This window comes from Lampris incognitus, chromosome 4 (assembly GCF_029633865.1).
Source record: "Lampris incognitus isolate fLamInc1 chromosome 4, fLamInc1.hap2, whole genome shotgun sequence".
NCBI lineage: Eukaryota > Metazoa > Chordata > Actinopteri > Lampriformes > Lampridae > Lampris > Lampris incognitus.
This window is the reverse complement of record NC_079214.1, coordinates 22,724,351-22,751,874: the sequence shown is the minus strand read 5'-3', so window position 1 is coordinate 22,751,874 and position 27,524 is coordinate 22,724,351. Positions and strand designations below refer to the sequence as shown.

General features: G+C 41.1%; 2 protein-coding genes across 2 annotated transcripts in view; both read left to right on the top strand.

Annotated features, from left to right (window-relative positions):
• Window positions 1-603, top strand: part of neo1a (neogenin 1a) — a 232,067-nt gene extending 231,464 nt beyond the window's left edge. The window contains exon 29 of the mRNA XM_056278452.1: window positions 451-603. Coding sequence (XP_056134427.1) covers window positions 451-603 — 153 coding nt within the window. The remainder of the gene's footprint in view (window positions 1-450) is intronic.
• A 15,197-nt stretch (window positions 604-15,800) lies between these two features.
• LOC130111323 (sorting nexin-1-like) lies at window positions 15,801-27,302 on the top strand. Its single transcript, XM_056278471.1, has 15 exons — window positions 15,801-15,921; window positions 16,507-16,663; window positions 16,873-17,003; window positions 17,163-17,223; window positions 17,515-17,558; window positions 17,767-17,908; window positions 18,600-18,678; window positions 18,918-18,993; window positions 19,511-19,624; window positions 20,883-20,976; window positions 21,210-21,415; window positions 24,933-25,076; window positions 25,622-25,702; window positions 25,810-25,881; window positions 26,138-27,302. Exons 1-15 carry the CDS (start codon window positions 15,802-15,804, stop codon window positions 26,186-26,188), a joined length of 1,572 nt encoding a protein of 523 aa, XP_056134446.1. The 5' UTR covers window position 15,801; the 3' UTR covers window positions 26,189-27,302.
• The last annotated feature ends 222 nt before the right edge of the window (window positions 27,303-27,524 follow it).

The window sequence follows — 27,524 nt, the reverse complement described above, 5'->3', positions numbered from 1 at the left end:
TCCAAACCCATGTCAGGTTCTGTTTGGGCACAGGATTATGTAGTTACTTTCAATTGGACATAAATTTTAATGACATTTTTTTTTCTGTTTGTCCTTTCTCTCTTTTTCTGTCCAACTTCACTCACCATTTTCGTGGTGTTCTTGTTGGCTGCTTGTGGATATCATTTCATTTAATTTTCAACTATTATTGATCAATTCATAACTGGAATGACTTTTTCCTCTTTAACCATTTAAACTCTTCTCGATGTGCTAATCATTGATTGGCTGGTGACCATATCTCAACATTGGCTTCTCTTTGGTTCTGTTTGTTTGCTTTCTGTCTGCCATTCTTTGTTATTGGCAATACGGCACTGCAGTCCCATTAACCCATCCCCAGCTCGCCTCACCCCACCCATACGACTCCCTGCCCCTCTGCAAAAGATCCAACTGACCCTCTCCTCCTCTCCCCAGGTGCTTGCCTCCCTCCCCCCCTGTCCCTCCCCCGCCCCCCGCAGTAACCCTGTTCCTCTCCCCCAGAGCTATGAGCCTGATGAGCTGACCGAAGAGATGGCCCACCTCGAGGGCCTGATGAAGGACCTGAATGCCATCACCACAGCACCCTGAGCACGCATGCGTACATACAAACACACACATGCACCAACATACACTCAAGCAAACACACTTACTGAAACACAATCACACAGGGCACCCTGTCATTCACTCAGAGAGGCGGAAATTCTCATTAATGCAGCAAGATACGCAGTCAAATTGAAATACACACAACGCACACCTAAACAAATGACTTGAGAGCCAGGGGCTCATTGACGCAAAATGGCTTCTTATGCCTATGGAACTCTCCCGTTGCCCTGCAGAGAAAAAAATTCCAGACTGAAACTTCGGAACTTTTTTTTTGGCTTACCTTGCTCAGTCTCAGGAAGGAGATGGCCATGAGAGGGAAAAAAAACTGAGACGCTTCACCTTTTTATGAAGAAACATTCTCAGAGACGATAAACTATAAACATTGGTCGCTTTCAACCGGAAGATTGTGAATTTTTCCTCAGCAAAATTACCTATAGGTTTTTGTGGTGTGTGATGGAATACAGCTCAAGACAGCAAAAATTCATGTTCAAGTCAAAAGGATAAAGTCCAAAAATATGCTGGTATTAATGTTGGTGCTCGTGCAGCACATTCTACACAGTGTTTGTTTGATTCGTGTCATTTCTTTGTGCATTTTTGTATATCTATTGGGCCATTTCAGTGAAGTGAACATTGAATATCAGTCCCCCATACAGACCTACAGTATCCATGAACAAACATCCTTTTATAGCAGTTTTTGTTCTTACCCCCTTTTCATGTCATATATTGTGCCATGATTTAGTATTTTTTATGTTTTATCTATTATTTTTACATACATATCCTTATAGACATGTACATACGTTTTTTTTTAAACTGCCTCATTCTCTTTATCTTTCCCATTGTTTTATTATTATTTGGGATTAAAGTAGGATGACATAGAGTCCTAAAGCTCAGTTTTTATATTAACAGGGGAGAGATGCCTCGTGTGGTTTCTACGATAAATTTTGAATGGATTCTTTCATTCGCCCCTGGCATGTGTTGCCCCTGTGTACATTGAAATGTTTTTTGTTTGTTTGTTTGTTTGTTTGTTTGTTTTTTAATGGGAGCTCTGTTTGAAACGCCTTACCAACATGTTTGTAAGTTGGACGTTCTGGATGACTTCACTTTCCGAGGATGTCGCTCCCGGTTGTACTGTGACACCTATCTAATATATTGCTGTCACCGCTTTTCGGAAGGTGGCAGTTTTTAATCTTCTATGGGATTTCACAGTACATCTTTACAGGACTAGGGGTAGTGGTCCCCAAAACCTCATACTGCATCCGGTAAATCCCTCCTCTACAATGCAAGTGTTATGTATTGAAAGAAAAGCTGTATAAATCTTTTTTTTCTTTTTTTTCTGAAAGCCAGTATTTGGTTTTAGAAGTCTTTGTCAATGAACCAGGTATGTTTTAGGATTTGTTTTTCCCCCACAATGAAAAGGATTTGTTATTTCTCGAGAAATAACAAGAAACGTGATGGCTCTTTTTTTCCCCCAGATCCTATAAGAAGCAAAGATGTTGGACTTTTGAATGGGACTCCCAAAAAAAAAAATTTTTTTTACATTGTGGTTTTTGTATGAAGAAAAAAAAAAGCCTGTTCTATACACAATTCAATTGTAAAAATGAAAAAAACATTGAACTATGTTCATGTAAGAAACTAGATTTTCATCTACCCTCTTACCCAAAGAAATTTGTCATTTGCAATCATAATAGTCTGCTCTACTTTTGTGAATACCATGTTTCTCATAAATGTACATCCTCTTGAATGTCAATATAAGAGATTTTAACTATGGATACAAAAGGATACAAAAGGAACACGTTTTTGTTTTGTTTGGTTTTTTTGGGGGGGGGGGGTTGATTGAAAACAGAAGGGCGGGGGGGGGGACCAGACTCCATTTGGGAAATAATCTTTTAAGTTGTAAACAGTCAAACTTGTATTGCACTTTTTCACAGTTTTTGAAAAGTACATTTCTTACATATCTTGTGTTTTAAATATCAAGCTGTTTGTGTACCGTAGTGTCCTAGGTTAGCAGCAGGCAGCTGGTCTTGTTTTTTATGTTATTTTTTTTGTTTTGTTTTTTGTTTTTTTTGCTTTGAAGATATGAATTTGAGTGGCAGAGTATTTACTGTGCTGCTGATGACGAGGAATTCTGTTGTCGCTTGTTTATGTACAGAGCTCTCTTTGCTTTCTGTAGAAAAATTCTGTGGCTTTTTAAAAAATGTTGAAAAAAAATTTTGGAAAAAAAAATGAGATTTTTTTTATTGGTGCTCCTATACATTGTGTATACAAACTATTATGAATACTAACAAAGCTCCTGTTTCTACTTGTCTTCATTTTCATGGAAGATGTCAGGATTTTGCATCGTATGAACATCAAGATGCACGTGCGGGTCGCGACTCCTCATTCGGTGTTCGGCTTACTTTAATACAAATAACCCAGTCTGCGAGCACATTCAGAGAACACACTAACAGATGGAGTCACTGTTCAGACAACGCCATCGATTTAGCACATGAGGTTTTCATTTTGGATCAAGATACTCATTGCTTTAGGGCATCCGGGTAGCGTAGCGGTCTATTCTATTACCTACCAACATGGGGATCGCCGGTTCGAATCCCCATGTTACCTCCGGCTCGGTCGGGCGTCCCTACAGACACAATTGGCCATGTCTGTGGGTGGGAAGTCGGATGTGGGTATGTGTCCGGGTTGCTACACTAGCGCCTCCTCTGGTCAGTTGGGGCACCTGTTCGGGGGAGGGGGAACTGGGGAGAATAGCGTAATCCTCCCGTGTGCCATGTCCCCCTGGCGAAACTTCTCACTGTCAGGTGAAAAAAAGCGGCTGGCGACTCCACATGTATCGGAGGAGACGTGGTAGTCTGCAGCCCTCCCTGGCTCGGCAAAGGGGGTGGAGCAGCGACCGGTACGGCTCGGAAGAGTGGGGTAATTGGCCAGATACAATTAGGGAGAAAATGGGGGGGTACTCATCACTTTGAAGATGAAATTGCATGTTTAGGTTTCTGAGCAATTTTAAGCCATACTAAGTGAGTACTTAAAGGATGACATCCACTTTTTATACATGTCAGTTGTTGCTTTTGAATACAAAAACGGTGGCATGTAGCCTGGGTAAATCTTCACACACCTGCCTAACCTGATTTTATCCAATTTTAGTGTAAAGGGTGAGTTTGACTGAATGGTGGCAAGTAAAATTGACTGACTTACCACACCCAACATTGCCTATTGTTTGGTGATAACTAATCCCTGGTGATTTGTTAATATTTTTCAAGTTACAGTAAGTTGTGTTTACATTAAGGATTGCTGTAAAAACCGGAAAAGACTAGTATCTTGAGGTAAATTTTTGGAAAATTTCAAAACCACATTCAAATATACAATTGGTTAAATGGGTTAGGTAAAACAATTGTTTTAACATATTGAACAAACTTCAAATCTAAAACAAGAAGGTTGCAACGAATGTGACAAAACACCAAGAGCATGGTATGTGAATGAATTGCAGTCATCGAGTAGTCAATGCACATTAGTTGTTTTTTTTTCTTTTGTCTACAAATATAACCTTTAAAGGAAATTGCTTGTTACATGGTAAATGGGATGTGGTTCTTTGATTGCTTATTCAATATGGCTGAAAATCCCTCGCAAACAATCTTGCTGGTGGTACCTTGAGATCACTGATTTGATTGTACATCCTCAGTGATGACTATAGGAATCGAAACACTATCGGGCTCAAATGACTCTCTTTGGATTTGATATTTTAGAAGCACATTATTTCAATAGAATCCCATTTCAATGTTATGAAGTATTGTAGGCTAGTGCAATATAATATTAAATGCAAACTTCATAGTTTTGCTTTCAGTGTAGCAGTTAATGGTTCATGCATGATACGGTATTGCCTCATTACACCATGGCCTCGGTGTAGTAGATGACCTCCCCAAAGCCTCTTGCAATAAGTTCCCATAGAAAAGGATATGATCAGAAAATATCTGTTCAGCTGGAGACAGCTAATGTGACTGTCAGGGGTGCAGGGAAGAGTAGTTGTGTGCGTATGTTAATCTACTCAGGTGAGTGACAGCAAAGGGAAAGCCATACATGCCTTGCTCTAACTCGGACTTCACATAGTTCTGACAAATACCTGATGTGTGTTTCTGATTGTTGTCCCACTGGGAAGTGAGTCCACTGTTAAGAGGTTTAAGCCAGTAAGGATGGCATGCCCTGTAGAAGGGTGTGGTGATACTTGTCTTCGGTTGATGTGTAATTGATCCTGTGGAAGTCACTGACTCCAGAATAGGCCAAAACAGCCCCAAGCCTACAGCTGACTGTAGGCTTCATGCATTGTAGCATTAACCGTTCATGCAGCCCTCTACTCACATAAACTCTATGAGTACAAGGGAAAACTTCGCATCTTGACCCATCAATAAAAAAATCCACAAAATAAGACTTTCCTCCAGTCTACATCAGTGAAATTTCAGTATCTCTTGGGCCATGCTAACAGTTTTAACTTTTCGCTGAAGAAGGGGTTTAGAAACTGCTACGCTTTCATTAAGGCCGCAATTTGCCAGTAGTCCCCCCCCCTCTCTATTATCTGGATTAGGATTTTCTTTGTTCAATCGGCTTTGAATCTTGCATGCGTGCTATTGTGTCTCAAACTTGTTAGCTTGATAGTGTAACGTGCATGGATAAGTAGACACGTTGGTCCTTGTCTAACGGGTCGAACCATTTAGTCGCCTGGTTAACGTTGTCGCTTGCGGAGTGGGAGACACGGGTTCGCGTCCCGGCTGTGGCGACGGTTTCCCAGACTGCCCCCCGAATTCGCTGTAATATATTGGCCTTCAAACGGTGGGGTTGCTATAATTCTGCCTTATCTTGCTTAAAACCAAAGGAAGTTGATTTCTGAAAATCTAAAGTGCATTGCTCTGCACCATTAGAGACTTCCTAGGCTACCATGGAGCTCCATGTAATTGACAGTCCCTCGTCACATGAGAGCAATCTGACTACTGACATAACAAATCACTGTAAAAACATCAAAGCAAGTGTCGTTTTTCAAAATAAAAGCACCTGCATTAGCGCCAATAACGTATAGAGGACCATATCCCTAATGTTTATCGTTACAAGACTCAAACAACTCAACACAGTGTATTGGGGAGTGTCCAACATGGAGCACAACGCATTTCCTGACAGCTCTGATGGTTTTCCATCAGAGGCTAATTACAACCCTCGTATCTCATACGAAATGAGGAGCGGCAGTCTTGTCACACAGACGAATGGGGGGGAAAAAACTTAACCGAAAATATTATTTCCATTGTTCATGTTTCCTGCGTCGTTTAACACCAACGGCAGTTGCTAGACTTTATTAAAAAAGCGATCTTTCTGTCTCATTTCCACCCTCAAATAAGTAGGTATGTGAAACATATGTCTTGAGTTTTTTAGTTACTAAATCCGATAGGAACCTTGTCGAGGCTGTCCACAGTTTACAGAGAATTTTAACGCCCTGTGCATAACTGTAGTCCACTGACTTCCGGTTTCTAATGCAGCGGTCATACCAGTTTCCTGTTTGTTGGCGTGCGCTATTGACAATAGCATATTTTTCGCGATGCCTGCAGGATTTACCATAGATAAATGTCAACGACATGCACAGAATTGTCGACAAGATTGTTTTGTGTTCGGCAAAGCCAGTGCATAAAAATCCTTTGGAGTGGGTGGTTGGAGAATGGTGTGTTTGAATCCCAGAACGGCAAACTTTGAAAATGGTGAACCAATGTCTAGCGAATCGGAAGAAGTTCAAAGAGAATGGAGTGCAGTAAGGTTGAAGAAAACTAGGAAGAAGAATTCAGTGCCCAATGAAAGTGAGTCGGAAAAACAAAATGGTCTGGGAAAAAAGCTGAGAGATGAGAGTGAAGAGTGGAAAGTGATTATTGAATTTGGAGATCATTCCAGTGGCAAGTTACATTCAGTGAAACTCACAAAAGCTATTCAACATGAGATTGGGCCTATTAAGCAGGCAAGGTTTTTGAACAAAGCAAGATTGTTGTTGAATGTTGTTAATGTTGTTCAACGCGATAAGATATTGAAGATGACGACGCTGAATTAAGTCCAAATTAAAAGCCATGTTCCCGGGACAAATAAGAAGATAAGTGGAGTTCCCTTAGATATCAGTGTGGAAGAACTCAGGAAAGAAATTAAAGTGGGGAAAGTGTCGGTAGTGAAGCATCTTCCAACTAGATACCAGGATAAAATGGTCGACAGTTTGTCAGTTCTCCTTCAGTTTGAGGGAAAGTTGGCACAGAAGGTAATGATTGGGTGCATGAGTTTCCCTGTCAGAGAATATGTTCCCAAGCCAGTGAGGTGCTTTAAGTGTCAGAGAATAGGACATGAGCCTGGAGAGGTGGAGGCATGCACTCGAGAGAAGAGGAATTAAAGTCATTCGGAGCAAGATGGAATACCTATGCGTGAATGAGAGGGAGGACAGTGGAATGGTCAGGATGCAAGGAGTGGGGGTGATGAAGGCATATGAGTCTAAATACTTCGGGTCAACTGTCCAAAGTAACGGGGACTGCAGGAGAGGTGAAGAAGAGAGTGCAGGCAGGGTGGAGTGGGTGGAGAAGAGTGTCAGGAGTGATTTGTGACAGAAGAGTACCAACAAGTGTTAAAGGGAAGGTTTACAAGATGGTTGTGAGACCAGCTATGTTATATGTTTGGAGACAGTGGCACTGACGAAAAGACAGGAGGCGGAGCTGGGGCTGGCAGAGTTGAAGATGCTAAGATTTTCATTGGGAGTGATGAAGAAGAACAGGATTAGGAACGATTATATTAGAGGGACCGCTCAAGTTGGACGGTTTGGAGACAAAGCAAGAGAGGCAAGATGAGATGGCTTGGGCATGTGTGGAGGAGAGATGCTGGGTATATTGGGAGAAGGATGCTGAATATGGAGCTGCCAGGGGAGAGGAAAAGAGGAAGGCAAAGAGGAGGTTTATGAAACTGGTGAGGGAAGACATGCAGGTGGCTGGTATGACAAAGGAAGATGCAGAGGACAGGAAGAAATGGAAACGGATGATCCGCTGTGGCGACCCCTAACGGGAGCAGCCGAAAGTAGTAGTAGTAGAATAGGACATGTAGCAGATCAGTATAAGGCAAAATCAAGATGTGTTAGATGTGCTGAGAACATGAATATGGTGGATGTGCAGCTGATGCCAAGCTAAAATGCTGTAATTGTGGTGGAGAGCATAGTGCAGCATTTCAGCGGTGTGAGGTACAAAAGAGTAAAGGCAATCCAGAGATACAAAGTGTAAAACAAAGTGTCTTTATGCTGAAGCAGCAAAACAATTGTCACAAAGCATGGCGGTAAAGTCACAGCTACCTACAAACATAATCTCTACAAGAGATTTTCCCAAACTACCACAGATGCAGAAGGCAAGTCCTATGACATGTTCACATACTATGTGTGCAGTAAAAGATGATACGTTGATTGTGGATAAGTAAAACGTTATGGCCTTTATTGGGAAGGTTGTAAATGTTACTTTGCTGCAGACTATAGTGGAAGCAGCAGATGAATATTTGGGTGTAAAGGATTTAACTGTAGAGATTTTACATGATATGCTAGCTGCCAATGATGGCTTCTCACAGCTTGGTGATTAGTATAATGGTTCTCCTTATTCTACAATGGAATGCTAGAAGCCTTATTGTGAATGGCCAGGAATTTAAATCATATATACAACAGTTAAGTGAGAAACCAGATGTTATTTGCATTCAAGACATGGCTGAAAGCACACTTGGACTTTAATATTAATATTAGGGGGTAAAGTTCATTAAGACAAGACAGAGATGGTAGTCAGGGAGGGGGATGTGCAATCTTTATCAAAGAAGAAATGTCTTATGGTATCCAATTGTAATCAAGTTTGATATGAGTAATGTGGTTCAGCTTGATGGTATCATGAGGTGGAATTTTGGTAAGGCACATTGGGAATCATTTACTAGTATTTCTTATTCAGAGATTGGTAAGATTGATATGTCGGGAAATATTGATGAAATAAATGAACATATTACTTTGGCTATAAATAAAGGTGCAACTCAAGCGATTGGGAAAAAAATTGGTAGGCCTAGTAAGTGTGTTAAGATGGTACCATGGTGGAATGAAGAATGCTCTGAAGCAATCGAAATAGACAGATCATTTAGAGAATTAAAAAAAGATGCATTCCTTACAGAATTTATTAGATTGTAAAAAAGCTCAAACATTGGTGAGGAAAACTGTCAAAAGAGAAAAAAAGGTTGTGTTCGAGAGGATTCTGTTCAAATATTGGGAGGACAACACAATTAGATAAAGTATGGGGAATGATTAAAATGATGGGGGGGAATCAGACAGGAAAGAAATTTACCAGTGTTACAAAATGGAGGGGAACTTGCTTTTGATAATATGGAAAAGGTAGAAATGTTAGACAAAAACTTTGTTAAAGTCCATAGTTCAGATAATTTAACAGAAGAAGGTAAAATCAAGACGCAGCAAATGTTAGATGAACACCCCAATGTATATGAGAAAAGGAATGTATCTCAGAATATTTTAGATGTACCGTTTTTCATTCATGAGTTGAGAAGAGCACTGAATAAGTGTAAAATGACTGCCCCTGGAAAAGACAATGTATGTTATATAATATTGTCGAAATTAAGGGATTTTGCTTTAGGAAGGCTGTTGGAGCTGTACAGTAAAATCTGGGAGGAAAGCAAACTTCCAATAGTGTGGAAAGAGGCTGTCATTATTCCTGTCGAAAAACCTGGGAAAGACCCTACCACTCCAGTTATAGGCCTATAGCTTTGACATCACACATATGCAAAATTATGGAAAGAATGGTTACAGAAAGGTTGACGTATTACATAGAAAAATTAATTACTCGCTTCATATCAGTGGGTTCAGAAGAGGCCGTAGTACTTTAGATCCATTGGAGTCTGACATCAAGAAAGCTCAAGTAAATAAAGAGTGTGTTGTAGCTGTTTTCTTTGATGTGGAAAAGGCTTATGACATGATGTGGAAGGAAGGACTTTTAATCAAATTGGATGTTATGGGTGTTGGAGGTAAAGTATATAATTGGATTAGGGACTTTTTATTTAGTCTTGCTATTCGAGTTCGTGTTGGGAACTCATTTTCAGGGAGGTATGTTGTTGAGAATGGAACCCCTCAGGGTAGTGTGATTAGTCCTCTTCTGTTCTCCATTATAATAAATGATGTATATACGCAGGTGGGTCTAGTCACTTTTTGCAGATGATGGAGCAATTTGGAAAAGGGGTAGGGATGTAAAATATGTTGTGGGAAAAGTTCAGGAAGCAATTATAGAAGCTGAAAACTGGTCTTTGACATGGGGGTTTAAGTTGTCAGTAGAAAAATCAGAAACTGGATTTTTTTATTGGTAGGAGAAGCTGTTAGTTCAAAACTATATGGCCAAGGATTAAGGAAAATGAAAGCATTTAAATTCCTTTGAGTATGGGTGGATGAGAGGGCCACATGGAAAAATCACATTCATGAAATAGAAGATAAATGTAAAAAGTTTTGAATGTTATGAGATGCTTGGCAGGCACTATGTGGGGGGGGGGCTGATACAGTTGTTTTGAGGAGCATTTATACAGCTTTAATTAGATCAGTCCTGGATTATGGTTGTATTGTGTTTGGTTCAGCTGCATGTACTTCTTTAAAAAGGCTGGAAAGAATCCAGGCTCAAGTTTTAAGATTATGTTGTGGGGCAGTTAAGTCTACACCAGTGTCAGCACTTGAGGTAGAGGTTGGAGAAATGCCTCTTTCTTTAAGGAGGAGACAGTTAATGGCTAATTACTGGGCAAATCTGCAGGGGCATAAAAACTCACACCCTACAAAACAGATATTAGATATGAGTTGGGAAAGTAACAAACTTAGAAAGAGAGTTTTTGTGTTGGTGTCTCAGATATATGTAAGGAATTTGGAATCAAAGACTAGAATATTCATCAAACTGTTTTAATATCAGCTGTTCCACCATGGTTACTACCTCAGCCAGTAGTAGGTTTCTCTATATTGGCTCATTTACACTCAAAAAGAAATACAATCAATGTGCAGGCTTATGTGAACACTGTTATATGTGAAATTTATGGACAATATTTACATATATTTACTGATGGATCCAAAAATCCAGAGAATGGAAAAACCGGTTGTGCATTTTATGTTCCTGAGTTAAAGGTCAGAGTGAAAAAAGTGATCACTTAGCGATGTATACTGTGGGAATGATGGCTATCTCATTAGCTCTTCAGTGGGTAGAGGAAATAGAACCAATGCAAGTTTTATTTTGTTCAGACTCCAGTGCAGCCTTAATTAGTTTAAAAATACATCTTCAAAGTGTCGACGAGATATTTGTGTGAAATATTACAGTTATTATACAGGATTGCTAGGTTAGGAATAGATGTCCAGTTTTTGTGGATACTAGCTCATGTAGGAATTAGGGGAGATGAAACAGTGGATCAACTGGCCAAAACCGGTTTACCAGCAAGTCATGTAGAACTGTCAGTATCAGTAAAGCGGAAACAAAATCATTCATTAGACACAAAATCAAAGCACAATGGCATAAATTGTGGGACAACAATGTAAAGGGACGACATCTGTACCGGATCCAACAGGAAGTAGGAGTAGAAAGGGCTTGGGGGAAGAGCATGCGAGAACAGAACATGATTAGCAGGTTAAGATTAGGGCATACTAAATTCTTCATTGCAACTCATCGGTGTAACGCAGAGTGGGGTAAATGCTCTCTCATAAAAAAACAAAAAATCCTCCGGAATTTTGCGTCGCTTCTCACAGGTTTCCTTAGATGGGGCTATCCACCCCCTAGGAGGCTTGAATCTAGACTGTAATGCTTTTACTTTGACCGAGTTGGATGCCCTCTTGAGTTCATCAGCCTATAGGTCATTGCATGATCAACATTTCTGGCGTTTAATCGTGACGTTGGCAATGTTGGATTTAGCTTACCGGCGTGCGCGGAGTTTGCGGGGGGGGGGGGCAGGGGGAGCACTGCCCCCCTGGTGGCTGAAACGGGTAATTGCATTGTTTCCAAAAAGAGTGGAATAATTACGTTTGGCATGACCAGATATTTTATCAATATTTTAAATAACACAAAAGAACTAAATGGTACTAGGTAATACATCTGAGTTCATATACTGCTTTAGTAAAAAAAAAATGTTCAGGGCTCTGGGTCATGTGACGAGTGACACGTACGCTAACGTAAATCGAACCAGCGATTCTCAGCTAGCATACATGGGTAATAACGTTGTAGTTATCTAGTCGGCACGAAAATATGGACATAAGGAGATTTTTAAAACGTCGAGCTCCAGACGACACAAATGGTCAGCCATCGGGATCTAACAAGGATACAACACAAACATCAATAACCGATGATGACGATAGGCAAAACGATACTGTTGTGAACTTGGAGGAAACTTGGAGCAGCTCTGGATTAGCAGCAACTGCTAGCAGTCCTGACAGTCACCCCGCAGACGCACGAGCCGAACTAGGTAACACAGATGATCTTGGAGAAAAACATGGCTGTCCTAAGCAACCTACTCTGCCCCAATTCCCCTCAAAATGTTTTGGAAGTACAAAACGATCGTTTTCCACTTAAGTCGAACACTTCCTTAATTCCTGGAGATGCCCCTTTGATTTAGGACTTTATTTACGTTGGGGCTGTTGCATTTAGTTTAATGTTTAAGTGTCGGGGCACTCCGCCACCGTGTGTCGATTGCGTTCCAAGGCAGCCGTGCCGTGATTGGATTTCAGAAAGGTGAATTGTTACGATTGTAACCGGTTATTTTCTTGCCCGGTGCGGGATTCGATACAAGGTGTGCTGCACCACAAGGCGACATCACTAACCGCTCGGCTAAAGAGTCAGACCCGTTAACTAGGGGCTAACGTGTCTTATTAGTAGTTTACACGATGTAATTTCAAATCTGCTTTAAAAATAAACATATATGTTTATTTAACATGTTTGTTTTGTCCATATCTGCTCGTGCGGTGTTCCCAGGGTGGTAGGCCAGGTCTCAGCTGTGACAATCAGTTTTTGGTTTTTTTTGCCTCCCCTGGTTCGAATGTCAAACGCCGCCTATGCTTACCGGTAACGTTACCTTGTGTGTTAGCATTAGACAGTATAAAATTGGTGTTAGCAAGCAAATAAGTAGCCTAGAAAAGAGCAAACGAAAACAACTGAACATTTTTCAGGCTTTTAAAAATAAACAGCGAACTATCATAAGCAGTTAAGATTCTGCCGAGCACCGAGTCTGCTCCCGTTAGTGCTGCTAGCGATAGCATCATGACAGAAGCTAGCAGTCAGCTACATGTCCATGAGCCCCGGGAGGAATTTACTGTTGCAGCTACCCCCCATCAGTGACTGTTATCCAAACCCAGAAAACTCGGATGCTTTGTCACAGGTGCTCAAGGTTGGTAGTCCAAACCATGTTTGCTGCTGGCCCCGGCTGCATTGATTTCCGATTGAGTAAGAAGGGGGCGTGGCTAAGTTCCCACCACTTATTTTTTTAAAAAATCCAAGATGGCCGCGGCGTGAAATGGGCGTATGCAGCAAATGGGGGGGGCAGTCCGGGAACCGTCGCCACAGCTGGGACGCGACCCGTATCTCCTGCACCGCGGGCGACAACGTTAACCAGTCCACTAAAGGGTCCGCCGCGTTATCCATGCACGTTACAATATATACAAACCAAGCATAAGAAGGAGTTACATTGTGTCTTTGTGGATTTAGAGAAAGCATATGACAGGGTGTCAAGAGAGGAGGTGTGGTACTGTATGAGGAAGTCGGCAGTGGCAGAGAAGTATGTAAGAGTGTTGCAGGATATGTATTAGGGCAGTGTGACAGTGGTGAGGTGTGTGGTAGGAGTGACTGATGGGTTCAAGGTGGAGGTGTGATTACACCAAGGATTGGCTCAGCCGTTTCCTGTTTGCAATGGTGATGGACAGGTTGACGGACGAGATCAGGCAGGAGTCTCCGTGGACTATGATGTTTGCGGATGACCGATCTTTAGGTACAGGCTGAGGAGAGCCTGGAGAAGTGGAGGTTTGCACTGGAGAAAAGAGGAATGAATTCGGTAGCAGCAAGACAGAATACATATGCGTAAAGGAGAGAGAGGACAGCGAAGGGGTGAGTATACAAGTAGAGGTGGCGAAGGTGGATGGGTTTGAATACTTGGAGTCAACGGTTCAAAGCAGGGTCAGAAATTAACACTCGCCACCCGCCAAATGCGAGTAGATTTTCTGATTGGCGAGTAAATCTCAGAAGCCTACCCGCCACATGGCGAGTAACAAAAAAGTGAATTCCAACCACTTAACCCCCCCCCCCATCTCTCTCTCTCTCTCTTTAGCAACAACAATAACATAGTGTAACGGGCATGGATAAATACACGATGGTCCCTGACTAACGGGTCGGACTCTTTAGTCGACTGGTTAACGTTGTCGCTTGCGGTGCAGGAGATACGGGTTCGCGTCCGGACTGTGGCGTTCCCAGACTGCTCCCCGAAGTTGCTACATTGGTGTCAGAAGTGGGATGGTGAGACCGTGAGGTCATCGGAAGCGCGTGAGCCCAGAGGCGTGAGGGAGCTGATATGCTGAAGCGCGGCTTCCCGAAGGAGAGGGGCAGTGTAACGTGCATGGATAAGTAGACACATTGGTCCTTCACTAACGGGTCGGACCCTTTAGTCGACTGGTTAACGTTGTCGATTGTGGAGTGGGGAAAAGCAGTGGTTCGGTCTGGAGACTGCCGGCCGGAGAGATGCAGTTGGCGAACGCATGCAGTACGAGGGCGGGTGTTTGAACTAAAATAGGGATTGATTGGCCACTAATTTGGGAGAAAAGGGGGAAAATCCGAAATAAATTTAAGAAAAAAATGATTGGCGGTCCAACCTCAACTCAGACACACTCTCGGGTCTACTGACGGTGCAGCTGTCATCTCCCGAGCAGTATGACCCAACCAGTGCTGTTGATCCGTGGCACCAAGACTCTTGTCAGGAGCAGGAGGCCAGACTTCATGGACGGTGCAAAGAGAGTGGCTGCTGTAGAGTGAGAAGTAGTCTGGGACTAGGGATGGGCATGTGGAGCACTCGAGTAGTTATAATAATACTGCAAATAAAACATGAAATCATACTTGTAACATTTTATCTTTTAACCACTGACCAATTTTGCATAAAACAATTTTGCTTCAGATCTGCTCTTGTCACATTTTTAAAAGCTTTTATTCAACACAATACCTTATTCTCTCATTGATATTTACTGAAAACGTATGTATGGCACAAAAGGGTTACTAATTATTTTGGCCTGTAAAAAACATGCTTGGCCGGTAGATTTTTTCATCTACCAGTCCCCTTGGCCGGTAAGCCAAAAAGTTAATTTCGGACCCTTGTTCAAAGTAACGGGGAGTGTAGAAGAGAGGTGAAGAAGAGAGTGCCGGCAGGGGAGAGTGGGTGGAGAAGAGTATCGAGAGTGATTTGCGACAGAAGGGTACCAGCAAGAGTCAAAGGGAAGGTTTACAAGATGGTAGTTAGACCAGCTATGTTGTATGGTTTGAAGACGGTGGCACTGACCAAAAGACAGGAGGCGGAGCTGGGGCTGGCAGAGTTGAAGATGCTGAGATTTTTGGTGGAGTGACGAAAATGGACAGGATCAGGAATAATGATATTTACTAGAGGGACAGCTCAGGTTGGAGCGTTTCGAGACAAAGGGGCGAGATTGAAATTGTTTTGACATGTGTGGAGGAGAGATGCTGGGTATATTGGGAGAAGGATGCTGAATATGGAGCTACCAGTCAAGAGGAAAAAAGGAAGGCCAAAGAAGAGGTTTACGGAGGTGGCGAGTGAGGACATGCAGGTGACTGGCGTGGCAGAGGAAGATACAGAGGACAGGAAGAGATGGAAACGGATATTCCGCTGTGGCGACCCCTAACGGGAGCAGCCGAAGGAAGAATTACTGTTACTATATTATAATTACCGTCTAGAGCTCTATGATGCCAGTTGGTAACTTTCGAGTTCGTCTGTTAATTGCTCACTTGTAATTCGGGTTTTTCCCCCCAGAAAAGAGTCAGTAAACGATATTTTCATGCGAAGTAAACATGATTGTCTTCTGCTGTGTGGCCAGCAGATGTCGCACCAGACTTTGGCCTTCATTGTCGCATCAACTTCCGCCTACGTAATAAATATTAGAGCAGGAATATGGCGGCCAGCTCAGATCGGAATCCCCCTCCTTTCCCTGCTGCGGAGGAGCTTGAACCAGGACTCTCCGAGATGGCCGAAGGAGATAGTGATGAAGGAGAGGATATCTTTGTGAGTAATGTAAGTACGAAAGTCGTCCGCAATAATGGCTCATCAGTCTGGTGTGTGCTGTCTGCGGTAATAGTGAGCGAGTCAAAGCGAGCAAGTTAGCCTGAACCCTCCGCAGCTGAGGCTGCATACATGGCACTAGCTTTAAAAAAAAAGAAAAAAAAGTCAGAACTGGGGGGGGGGGGATTAATATGATGTGTGCTTTCTAAATATGCTGCAATTCAATAAAACAGCGCATCGTAAAGTATTGCATTATTCAACCTCACGATATAAAGTTTTATCTTTGTATTGGCCTTCCCAGACATATGCGCTTTAATGTGATTTCAGAAGCGTCAACTTGAGCTTTTTCAGCTTCTGTGTAGTGCTTATGTCTTATTTGTTTGGAACCTTAGCTCTGCTTCTGTCATTTCTTAGTTTCCCTCGCACTTCTTTGAAGTCAGTTCACCCCACCCAGCCACCTCCTTAACGGTACTTATCTGTCTCTGCAAGACGCCCGAAACTACAGGGGACATGACTGAAAGCTAACAGAAAACAGTTCCTCTGGTTTTTGGACATTTGCTCAGGAAATTTGAAGTGCTTTTCCACATCTGTTTATAGAGTAACCCTGTTTCTATGAGTTGTGAAGTTCGTCAGCCAGATGCTGCCAGTGACGAGCCTCCAGATCTTTTCAATGAGGTGGAAACCAGCAACCCAGCCCCTAACAACACCAAGTCTAATGGAGTCCATTCTGATGATGACAATGATTTATTCGCCGGTAAACAAACCAACACAATTGCCTTAAAATTCACCCCACTTCATTTTGCTCCCCTCCCCCCCTTCTTACTGGCTCCAAACAGGCTTACACACTTTTTAAGAATCCTCTGCTAAAGTCTGTGGTTTTTATCTTTCAACTGTTTCAATGCAACAGATACTTTTTTTGGAGGGGGGAAAAAAACTTTTCTGTCTTCTGTCCCTGTTATTTAGAGGCACCTGTGGAGCTGGCCACTGAAAAGCACAGCAGCTCAGCCAGGAAAGATCTACCCTCCTCTTCTGGTGCTCGACCATCTACCACATTAACCCCCAGCACATCAGCAATGCCCAAATCCATGGAACAGGTACAGAGCAATACTTTAACAAGCCAAAAGGGCTACGGTGCTTTTCGGAAGCTTACTCTGCTGTCACACACCTGCCAGACATTTACAACCACATCAAAAAAATAGTCTTTGTATTGCTATGGTCATTAAAGGGAGTGCATATATGCCAAATTATTGCAGTTGGAAGAGACTAAGGACAACTTTGATGTGGATGTTGCTGTCACTAACCCAGAGAAAATTGGTCAGTTTCTTTTTCCATTTTCTAAGTATATTAGAGCTACAAATTAGCTAAATTAATGTCACCACATTCACAATTTCTATGTTAATGTAATTATTACTGGATATGTTAATCCTCCAAAGTTAGTGTTTGTTTTGCTTTGTGTTTTAGTACCTAACTTTTTTTTTTGTGCATGCCAATTTTGGCAAACTCAAATGTCAGTTACCTTACATTACTTGTCAAGTTCACTTTAATTGAAACTTGGATATTTGTCTTATTTTTTTTAACTTGACAGTGTACCTCATTTTTTTGTAGGAGATGGCATGAATGCATACATGGCCTACAAAGTATCTACTCGGGTATGTGGTGAACTGCTCAGAAGTAAAAAAAAAATGTTGTATTTATTAAGAAATGTGTTGTAGAGTTTATTCTATAAACATTTATATTCATTGCTAATATTTTCTCTTGATTCTTAAAACTACTTAGATATGCCCACTCTTTTTTCTGAAATTTAGTATGTATTTACATTGTGTCTTTCTCATGTTCTGGCCCTGTCTCTACCACTAGACTTCCTTGCCCATGTTCAGGAACAAGACCTTCTCTGTGCGGCGACGCTTCAGTGACTTCCTGGGTCTGTATGAGAAGCTGTCAGTCAAACAGTCGCTCCATGGATGTATCATTCCACCACCACCAGAAAAGAGTGTTGTAGGTGAGTTGCCATGACTATGCCATACTCTCTGTACTGAGAAAGACCATAAGGAATGGAAACTGTTTATCGGGCTCTTGGTTATAGTGATCAAATGCTTTACTGATCAAAAGTTGCTGGATGGAATCATTCATATAGTAATGCTATTTAAATAATCCATTATAAACAATGAGTTCACTTAAAGGGATAATTTATAATGCAATGGAAATAAAAAAAAACCATTCTAATTCAGGAAATCTAACGTTAAATGTTTATTTTTAACCTACTCTTAAAGTATTGAAAGGCACCACCTCTGCTCTGGAAAACTGCCTTCAAAATCACCAGACAACCTAAAATGGCATTACTTTCATTTTTAGGCCTTGGCCTACCATCATTAAAATGTACTCGAGGCAACACTTAGCAATGTAACTGTAACTTGTAGTGCATTTTTAAATTTCTTTTGGAAGTATTTGAAGCAGCTATCAGTGGGGTACTTACTATCTTTCAGTCAGTTAAATCATGTAAAGTAGGGACGTTTTCTGTTTCATTACATTATGTACACATGACAATTAGGTGGTCATGCAGGAAAAAAAGTCCTCTTAAAGTGATCATATTGGCCTGGATGAATGTGATCACTTTAAGTGGTTTCCACTGTACATTTATTTTTGTGCCTTTTGTACACATTTTTGTTGTTTTGTTTGTTTTTATTAAACAGGAATGACCAAAGTTAAGGTAGGAAAAGATGATCCCTCATCGGGTGAGTTTGTGGAGAGAAGAAGAGCTGCTCTTGAGAGGTAAAGATGATGCATTGAGATATTTTTCTGTAGATGTTAATGAAATTATGAAGATAATTCGTGTGCATACATGTGCAGTTTAATAGTAAAGATTAGTTCCAGTAAAAGTGGAAATATGATTGTGGTGCATGGAGGGCCCGGTTTAGCTAAAAGTGGTGTTTTTGTGGGACATATTTCTTTAGCTTCTTTGACTCCAAACATCCTGTAACTATTTGTATGCCACTATAATATTTTTCCAGGTATCTCCAGAGAGTGGTGTCCCACCCATCGCTACTCCAAGACCCTGATGTGCGTGAGTTCTTGGAGAAAGAGGAGGTATGAGGATTTTTACACTTACAATACTTTTTTGGTTGGTCTATACATTTTTAAACATTTGATTGTGAAATTTTAATGAATAAAGTTTTGCTATCTCACATTGCACACCATAAGCGTTTTTGTATTTCACATAAAGACTATCCACTTTGTGATTTTCACATCCTTTTTAAGCTCAGAGTCCGATGTTGTATAAATGATTGAGGATGATACAGTTCTTCACTTGAATTTTACCATATAAAATTAAAGAAGGTATAAGTATTTCATCCATGCGTAGAGCATACAAGTAACATAAGATAAATGTTAAATTTGTCCAGGATACTAACTGTTTGTTAGTTGTACTTCCAGGTTAGGCTTGCTCAGTTTGTTTTGGTGAATTTAAATTTAATAGAACTGTCCTTTGTACATTTGAAATTTTTACCAAATGTTATTTCTGAGATCAATTTATCAATCAAGCACCTTGAGTTCCAATGAAGGATCCAGTTGTGTGTTAGAGTGTGTGTGTGTGCTTTTTTTTAAGCTACCCAGAGCAGTCAACACCCAAACGTTGAGTGGTGCTGGCCTCCTTAAGATGATCAATAAGGCATCAGATGCTGTAAACAAGATGACCATCAAGATGAATGAGTCTGACACTGTAAGTGGCATTGTCATCGAAGTGATGCAGTTTCTCAAATTGGTATTGTCGAAAAAACTTGTGGTTAAGAAAGAGATTTATGCTGTGTGATATACTCCTCACAGAATTGGAAATAGCCAAATATTAATTCCTCATCCATTTGCTTGTTAGAATTTTGGAAAAATCGCAAACACCATAGCTAATGTCAATTATTATGTCTACTACTACTTTCGGTTGCTCCCGTTAGGGGTCGCCACAGTGGATCGTCCGTTTTCATTTCTCCATTTCAATTATTATGTATATGGCTAAATCTAAAAATACATATATGGGACTAATTTGACAAGGCAATAAATGCAAAAGTATTGGAAAATGTTCATGATGATGGGCTATCCCCCCCCCCCCGCCAATCAATGCTTAGCATAAAATGGTTGATAAATATAAGTGCTTGTTAGTTGCATGTACTGTGATGGCCTGGCGGTCTGTCCAGGGTGTCTCCCCGCCTGCCGCCCAGTGACTGCTGGGATAGGCTCCAGCATGCCCGCGACCATGAGAGCAGGATAAGCGGTTTGGATAATGGATGGAATGGATAGTTGCACCTAACATTGTGGTACCAATGAATGTACTTAATTACTTTGATGCAGTCATTCATATTAGATCACGCTATTACTGATCATCAATCAGCTTTGCAATAGTGAAAGATTTGTTATTCAACACCATTTTTGATGCAATGGCAAAAAGCACCACAAAATTCCATAAAGTATTAAGAAAATTACTTAACAATTTCTTGACGAAAAATATTTTAAAAAAGTATTTTCTTGAACTGTGGCGCTTTTTCTTTTCTATATAATGAAACAAATTGTCTATCCAATTGTAAGTTGAATAGTGAAACTATAACTATTATTACCTGAGCAAAAGTCTACCATTGTGTTTGAGAGCTCTGGGTCTCCTGTCTCTGCCATGTGCAAAGATAGCCTGGCCAGCCAGTCGAATCTTGCAGAAGTGAAAACTTGTGCTCCACATTTCCTGTTCAGCCATGATGTGTTCCAGGCTGTTACTGAATGTGTGGCACACTGTAGATTACTATCATTAAAACAATACAGAATCAACACTCAATGACAAATCTGGTTTGCAGTGTACAGGGTGGCTTCTTTGTACCACAATGTAATGTGACACTTTAGCTGGCTAACCTCTGACCATATCAAGCCTGACAGGCTGCTGTTTGAGAGTGGTTGTCTACTGTGTTATCTTGACCTTGTGTTGACTTTGATGTGTGACCCAGTGGTTTGAGGACAAACTGCAGGAGGTGGAGAATGAGGAGCAGCAGCTTAGAAAGCTCCATGTTGTGGTGGACTCTCTTGTCAATCACAGAAAGGGTGAGCCAGGATTTATGTCACATGGAGGCTTTTGTTTTACTCTGCAGTTTCTCACTAGGGCTTGTCTTTCTGTTCTCCTGTAGTCTCCTTTCAGCATAGAGATTTTTTTTTAAAGCCTTTCATTTAAAGAAACAGAAAAACCCGCCCAAAGATTAAGTATTTTCAGGTGTACAAATAAGATGGTTTTCATTACAGAAGTATGTATTTTATGTCTTCTTCCCGCCCTTCACCAGAGCTGTGTTGGAACACAGCAATATTTGCCAAAAGCATGGCCATGCTAGGGAACTCTGAAGATAACACGGCCCTGTCACGTGCCCTGTCCCAACTGGCTGAGGTGGAGGACAAGATGGAGCAGCTGCATCAGGAGCAGGCTGCCACCGACTTCTTTATATTTGCTGAGATGCTGGCAGACTACATTCGTCTACTGGGTGCTGTGCGGGTATGGTAACTCTCCTGTGAATTGTGTGTTTGTGTAGAGTTAAGGTTAGCTGATCAGAAAGTGGTCTGACTTGGTAACACACTGTGGTCTGGTACCGGGAGCTGCATAAATAAAGGATGTTATGGGGTTTAGTGACTTTAGAGAGCCACTTGTCAACCATAAGGCTTGGGTTTATTTCTCCATGACAACAACTATCCATGCTGCTCGAGTATTATTCAAGTTTATTTAAAGTGCTGTTATCACACAGAAATCTCAACACACTTTTCACTAAGTGTCAAAGTCAGGAAAATAGAATAGGATGAAATAGTTGCAAAGAACATAAGACACATTTGCTGCCTGAATAGGCAACAAATAAAAGAAAGAAAAACTGAAAAAGTACAAAACTGTCAACTGATTTTCAGTTAAACCAACTGAAAATTAAAGGAATGCTGAATGATCTGGAAAGGGGATGTGATTTGAGTCTAGGCCTAAATATCTTACAGAACAGATACACTGATGAGCCAAAACATTATGACCAACCATCTAATATGCTGTTGGTCTTCCATGTGCCGCCAAAACAGTGCTGACCTTCCGAGGCATGGACTCTACTAGACCCCTTAAGGTGTGCTGTGGTATGTGACACCAAAACATTAGCAGCAGATCCTTCAAGTCCTGTAAGTTGCAAGGTGGAGCCACCATGGACTTGTCGTTCCAACACATCCCACAGATGCTCAATTGGATTGAGATTTGGAGAATTTGGAGGCCAATGTAACACCTTGAACACTTCATGTTCCTCAAACCATTCCTGAAAAATGTGTGCAGTGTGTGTGCCATGAAGGGGTGTACCTGATCTGCAACAATGTTTAGGTTGGTGGCACATGTCAAATTGACATCCACATGAATGGCTGGACCCAGTGTTTCCCAGCAGAACGTTGCCCAGGGGATCACGCTCCCTCTACCGGATTGTGTCTTCCCACAGTGTTTCCTGGTGCCATCAATTTTCCAGGTAAATGGCGCTCACATACACAGCCATCCATGTGATCTAAAAGCGACCGGGAGTCATCAGACCAGGCGACTTTCTTCCACTGCTCCAAGGTCCAATTCCCGACACTCGCATTCCCATTGTAGGCCATTTCAACGGTGGACAGGGGTCGTCATGGGCACTCTGATCAGTCTGTGGCTACACAGCCCCATACCCGGCAGGGTCAAGTCAATTTTATTTGTATAGCCCATTATCACAAATTACAAATTTGCCTGAGTGGGCTTCATAGCAATGCAACATCCTGTAGACCCTTGCAACGGAGGGTGCGATGCACTGTGCGTTGTGACACATTCCTCCTGTAAACATCATTAAGATTTTCTGTGACTTGTGTCACAGTAGACCTGTCAGTTCAGACCAGATAGGATAGCCTTTGTTGCCCTCGCATATCGATAAGCCTTTGGTGCACAACACCCTGTCGACGGTTTGTGGTGTGCCCCTCCTTGGACCACTGTTGGAAGGTACTCAGCACTGCTGACCGGGAGCACGCCACAAGCCTTGCCGTTTCAGAGATGTGCTGATCCAGTCGTCTGGCCTTAACAATTTGGCCCCTTGTCAAAGTCCCTCAGGTCTTTACTCCTGCCCATTTCTCCTGCATCCAACATATTGACTTCAAGAACTGATTGTTCACTTTCCATCTAATCTACCCAGACCTTTACATGTGCCCTTGTTTGGAGATTATCAATCTTATTTGGTTCACCTGTGAGTGGTCATAATGCTTTTGCTCATCAGTGTATATATGTATTTGGGTATACAGATATACCTAAATACCTTACAGAATCAGCTTCTCTTATCAAATCTGTGTCTTCTGTGTAAAAGTGTATTCAATAGGAGCAGTGCAAGGTAAAAGAAGTCTGCCCCCTGCTGAGTACTTTTTTCACTTGAGGGGCAGAAAGATAACAGGCACCCTGTGAACAGTCTGAGGCCAAACCATTTATAGAGCTTCGAATGCTTGGAGAGGCAATTTAAAGCCAGAACTAGCCTGAACAAGACATTTATTGCCCTCCAGCTCCAATTCCAAAATGTCCCCTGAGTTCTGATGTCTCTGTGAAGGGCAAAGGAAAGAAAAAAGATTTTTTTCCTTGAAGGATAAGGTTAATATTTTTTGAACCCAGACTTCGTTAAAACAACGTTGGACAATCATTGAAAATTTCACAGACAAAAACTTCACTTTAGTATTGACATGCCACTCTGCTGAATCTTCTCACTGGGCCTCCACACAGTCCAGTGGGGCAATCATTTAAGCTCCAAAAACCATTTCCTTTTGAAAATGGGATGCTCCCATTACAGTCAGACAGTCTTAAAGTGCAACAAAACACCCCAGTTCAGATAGACCATGACACCATCTGAGATCTTAAAAAAGCCAAAATCAGAGGAAAATGTTGGGATGGCCTACAGGTATCAAACCACGGCCCATGGTTGTTTTTTTTTTTTTTACGTTTGGGAATAGCTCAGTTCACTCTGAACAAGGCTCAAGTCAACAGCAACCATTGTGGGAAGCTCGAGTGCTAATTCTATAAACTAACTATATATAACTATAGAAAACTATACAAAATCAAATAAAAATGTAAAGAGCCAGTATCAGATTAGAACTGCTGAAAAATACAAAAATCTATATCTTTGGTCTGTCTCTCTTATAACTGTATCCACGCTCTCTTTCTCAGATATTCCTCCCTTCAATGGAAGAATCTGAATGTTTTTTTAAAATTTTTTATTTATATAGTGAAAGGTGGAAGGGCGTATCCGGGGGGTTGTGACTCGTATCGCATGACATAGCCAAGCCTATGACAATCCGTGGTTGTAAAAATTTAGTTATAACCACAGGAGCAGCACTTGGCATAAATTCACTGCTCGTGTAGATTACGCTAAAATGTCCAAGATAAGCACCAGGGTTGATGTCTCTGACTTGGATGTGTCCAAGTAAATCAGTATTCAGTGAAAATAAGTTGTTTTGGTGTTGTGTAGACCTTTGATAAGATCCACGGAAAAAGATCGCAAACCATGCTTTCTGTCAAGTCTAAATGGTTTTATATGCACTTCCGCTAATGTGTTTTCCTTGCGATATCTGTGACATTAGTTGTCATACTACAGGTTTGTTTACTCTGGAAGTGGTGCAGCTGTAGCTAAAGTCTACAGCTTGAAATTGAGACCTGCTCCCTCAGGTGCGAAAGTACAGATGTTTGGGATGTAAAACTTTTAATTTTGATTAAAAACTAGATTGTTGAAAGTTTGGGTGGACTTAATCTCTACCAGAAAACGTGTTGCTCTTGTTCAATAAACTGTTCCTTGATTGCTCAGGTGTTCTCTTTTTTTCATGATGGTAACCTATAGAATCAAGGGCCCCCTTCCACAGTAAAAACAAATTGCAACAGGGGTGCCTACCTGTTATTCTTTGGTTACTGAAGCAAAACAATAGAACAGCACAGTAGTGGATTCTGTCAATATTTTCAACCAATAGCCAATGTTAAATCGAATATTTGTTATTGTGGATATCCCCAGGGCTGTTTTGACCAACGCATGCGGGCGTGGCAACGCTGGCAGGAGGCTCAAAGTACGCTCCAAAAGAAGCGGGAAGCAGAGGCCAAGCTGCTGTGGGCCAACAAGCCAGACAAATTGCAGCAGGCAAAAGAGGAGATTACTGAGGTACTGGAGACTAGGCCACACAGCGGGTACTGCACTGAACAGGGCCTCTAAAGCCTCTCCAGATCCACTGCATGTCCTACAATTGTGCCAAGTATTAACATAGCAGATCAGGAGGTCTCAGCCATGGCTTACAATTCAGGTTGTATCTCACACTAACAGACATGCAGCTTCGGCAATAGCACTCTCAAGCTTGGTTTTGGTGGTATATAAACATGGAAAATTATGTTACTGAGAGCAAGGGCATCTCTGCTCTCTAGTTCTTCATTGAGTCTTTAAGAGTGCATTCTGTCATTCTAAATAACATTGGCTTGTAGTCCCCTGGGGTAAAGAGTGGGTCTGAATCTTCTCACTGCTTAACAACAAAGATTTTGAAAGAATGAAAGACTGATCAAGGAAAAACCCCTGTGGCTGGTTTTAATGGACATATGCTAAAGTGAAAGTAATAACATTGGAAAGGCAAAATGATCCAAGTAGATCCTTTTTTAAATCTTTATAGATTTAAAAACCTTTATACCAAGTGTTTTTTTTCTCCTCACATTTGTTAGTGGGAGGGGCGAGTCACACAGTATGAGAGGGATTTCGACAGAATCGGCATGACTGTACGCAAGGAGGTACTCAGGTTTGAGGTTTGTCAATGTGCTTGTATTTGACAATCTTTTTGTGTTCTTCCCAAATTATGGGGCTCTTACATTTACAAAGAGAATGTGATGTGATGACTCTTTTGTCTTTTCAGAAAGAAAAAGCGAAGGACTTCAAAAACCAGATAGTGAAATATTTGGAGGCAATGCTACAGTCTCAGCAACGGGTAATATTTTCATCAAATGAAACAATATGTCATACTCCTAAACTCTTTGCTGGCATCTTTTTAGTTGGTTCATGGATTTGAGGTACTTTCTCGCAAAGCCTTGTTAATAAAAATGCTGTGATAGCAAGCAATTAAGTGTTTTAATCAGACATAATCTAATCCAGCATTTTTGTACATTTAATAACTATTGAGACAATAACGATCACTGCAGGCTGTTATTAACTTTCCATTCTTCTCACCCTTAACTGTATTTCAGCTTATAAAGTTTTGGGAGGCATTCCTGCCAGAGGCAAAGGCGATAGCGTAAGAAGGAGACTGTTTTGAAATTGAGACCCCAACTGCCTTTTTGAACACTTTACCTCCTGACCAGGAACTGAGAGGACTATTTACTTATTGAGGAACCGTCCATTTGTCCATTTCTTTTTTTAATCAAAATTAATTCCCTACACCTGTACAGTTCTTTGATATGCTTCCTCACTTAAAAAATATTTTTTTTTACATTCTTTCTTGTTTACATTCTTTACTTGAAGATGGCAAGGTTCCCTTGACATAAAAAGTATTAAACCTGCAGGGAATAATTTGGCAATAGTATTTGTTAAAATCACTGTCACAGTGGGGGAGTTCTATGTTAATTGCTCAGACCAGGATATGGAATGGTCAATGTCCAGGTACTACCTTTTATAATAACATTGTGCATAGTTTACAGTCAAAGATAGGTATACATAAATCATTCCAGTCTCTAACAAAATATGTTGATGGAATCTGTTTCAGAGGCAGATAGGACTTTTAATTATATACCACTATTGATGAAAGAACCCAGTTACCAAGAGTATTAATACATTGTTACAGTTTGCTACTTTGTGTGTATTTACTCACTTGCCGCAACTACAAAAATGATCAAGGAATGTTAAGATAACTGAGTGCTTGTTGGTGAAAACTAGTCACTAATTATTTTCTATATGATTGTCTTTTTGTCAGAATAATGTTCATCTATGCGAAATCCCCTCCTTCCACAGTAATCCTATACGCATGTGTGTGAGAGAGAGAGTGAGTGATGGAGAATTAGTGACTGCAAGCAGTGCATTGGTCTGTCACTATCAGCGGTGAGGATGCTCAGCAGAAATGATTTAGAAATGTTATGGAGATTGCTCACTTCCCTTGTACATGTAACATAACCTGTACAGTGCTTGAATTAAACCATGGGCAATGTTGTCAAATGTTGGCAGTGTTCAAACATGTGACAAGTTGGGTTTCACACGTGAAAAATATTGGCCCATATTTTCCTAAACATTTGTAAGTGTAGTTTTCTGTCTTGTCATATTTACATAAGAATGTGCTTTATTTTTGTAATCACTTACATCAGCTCAAACATTTCTTGAAGTTACAATACCTGTAGATGTAAAGAATAAATGATTGATAATGAATCTTTAACTGTTCTCAAGCTTATTTTTTTCCCCATTTAAAATCTTTGTTGGTGCAAACAATTGCGTGACCTTTGCTTGGTGGCTCGTTTAGACAGGTTGATTCTTTGATCTCTGCTTGCCTTACATCTAATCTGCGATTTGGGAGTCTTTTCATAATGTCAGTCTCGCACAGACCATTGTGCGTCGATGACCGAGGGAAATTTAACGTGATTGGATAAA

What these genes read in the sequence shown, in the direction of transcription:
- LOC130111323 (XM_056278471.1), top strand. Translation starts at nt 15,802, where the DNA reads ATGGCGGCCAGCTCAGATCGGAATCCCCCTCCTTTCCCTGCTGCGGAG. An exon ending in TGCCCAAATCCATGGAACAG is followed by an intron (nt 17,004 to 17,162) that starts GTACAGAGCAAT and finishes AAATTATTGCAG; the next exon opens with TTGGAAGAGACTAAGGACAA. An exon ending in ACCAGAAAAGAGTGTTGTAG is followed by an intron (nt 17,909 to 18,599) that starts GTGAGTTGCCAT and finishes TTTATTAAACAG; the next exon opens with GAATGACCAAAGTTAAGGTA.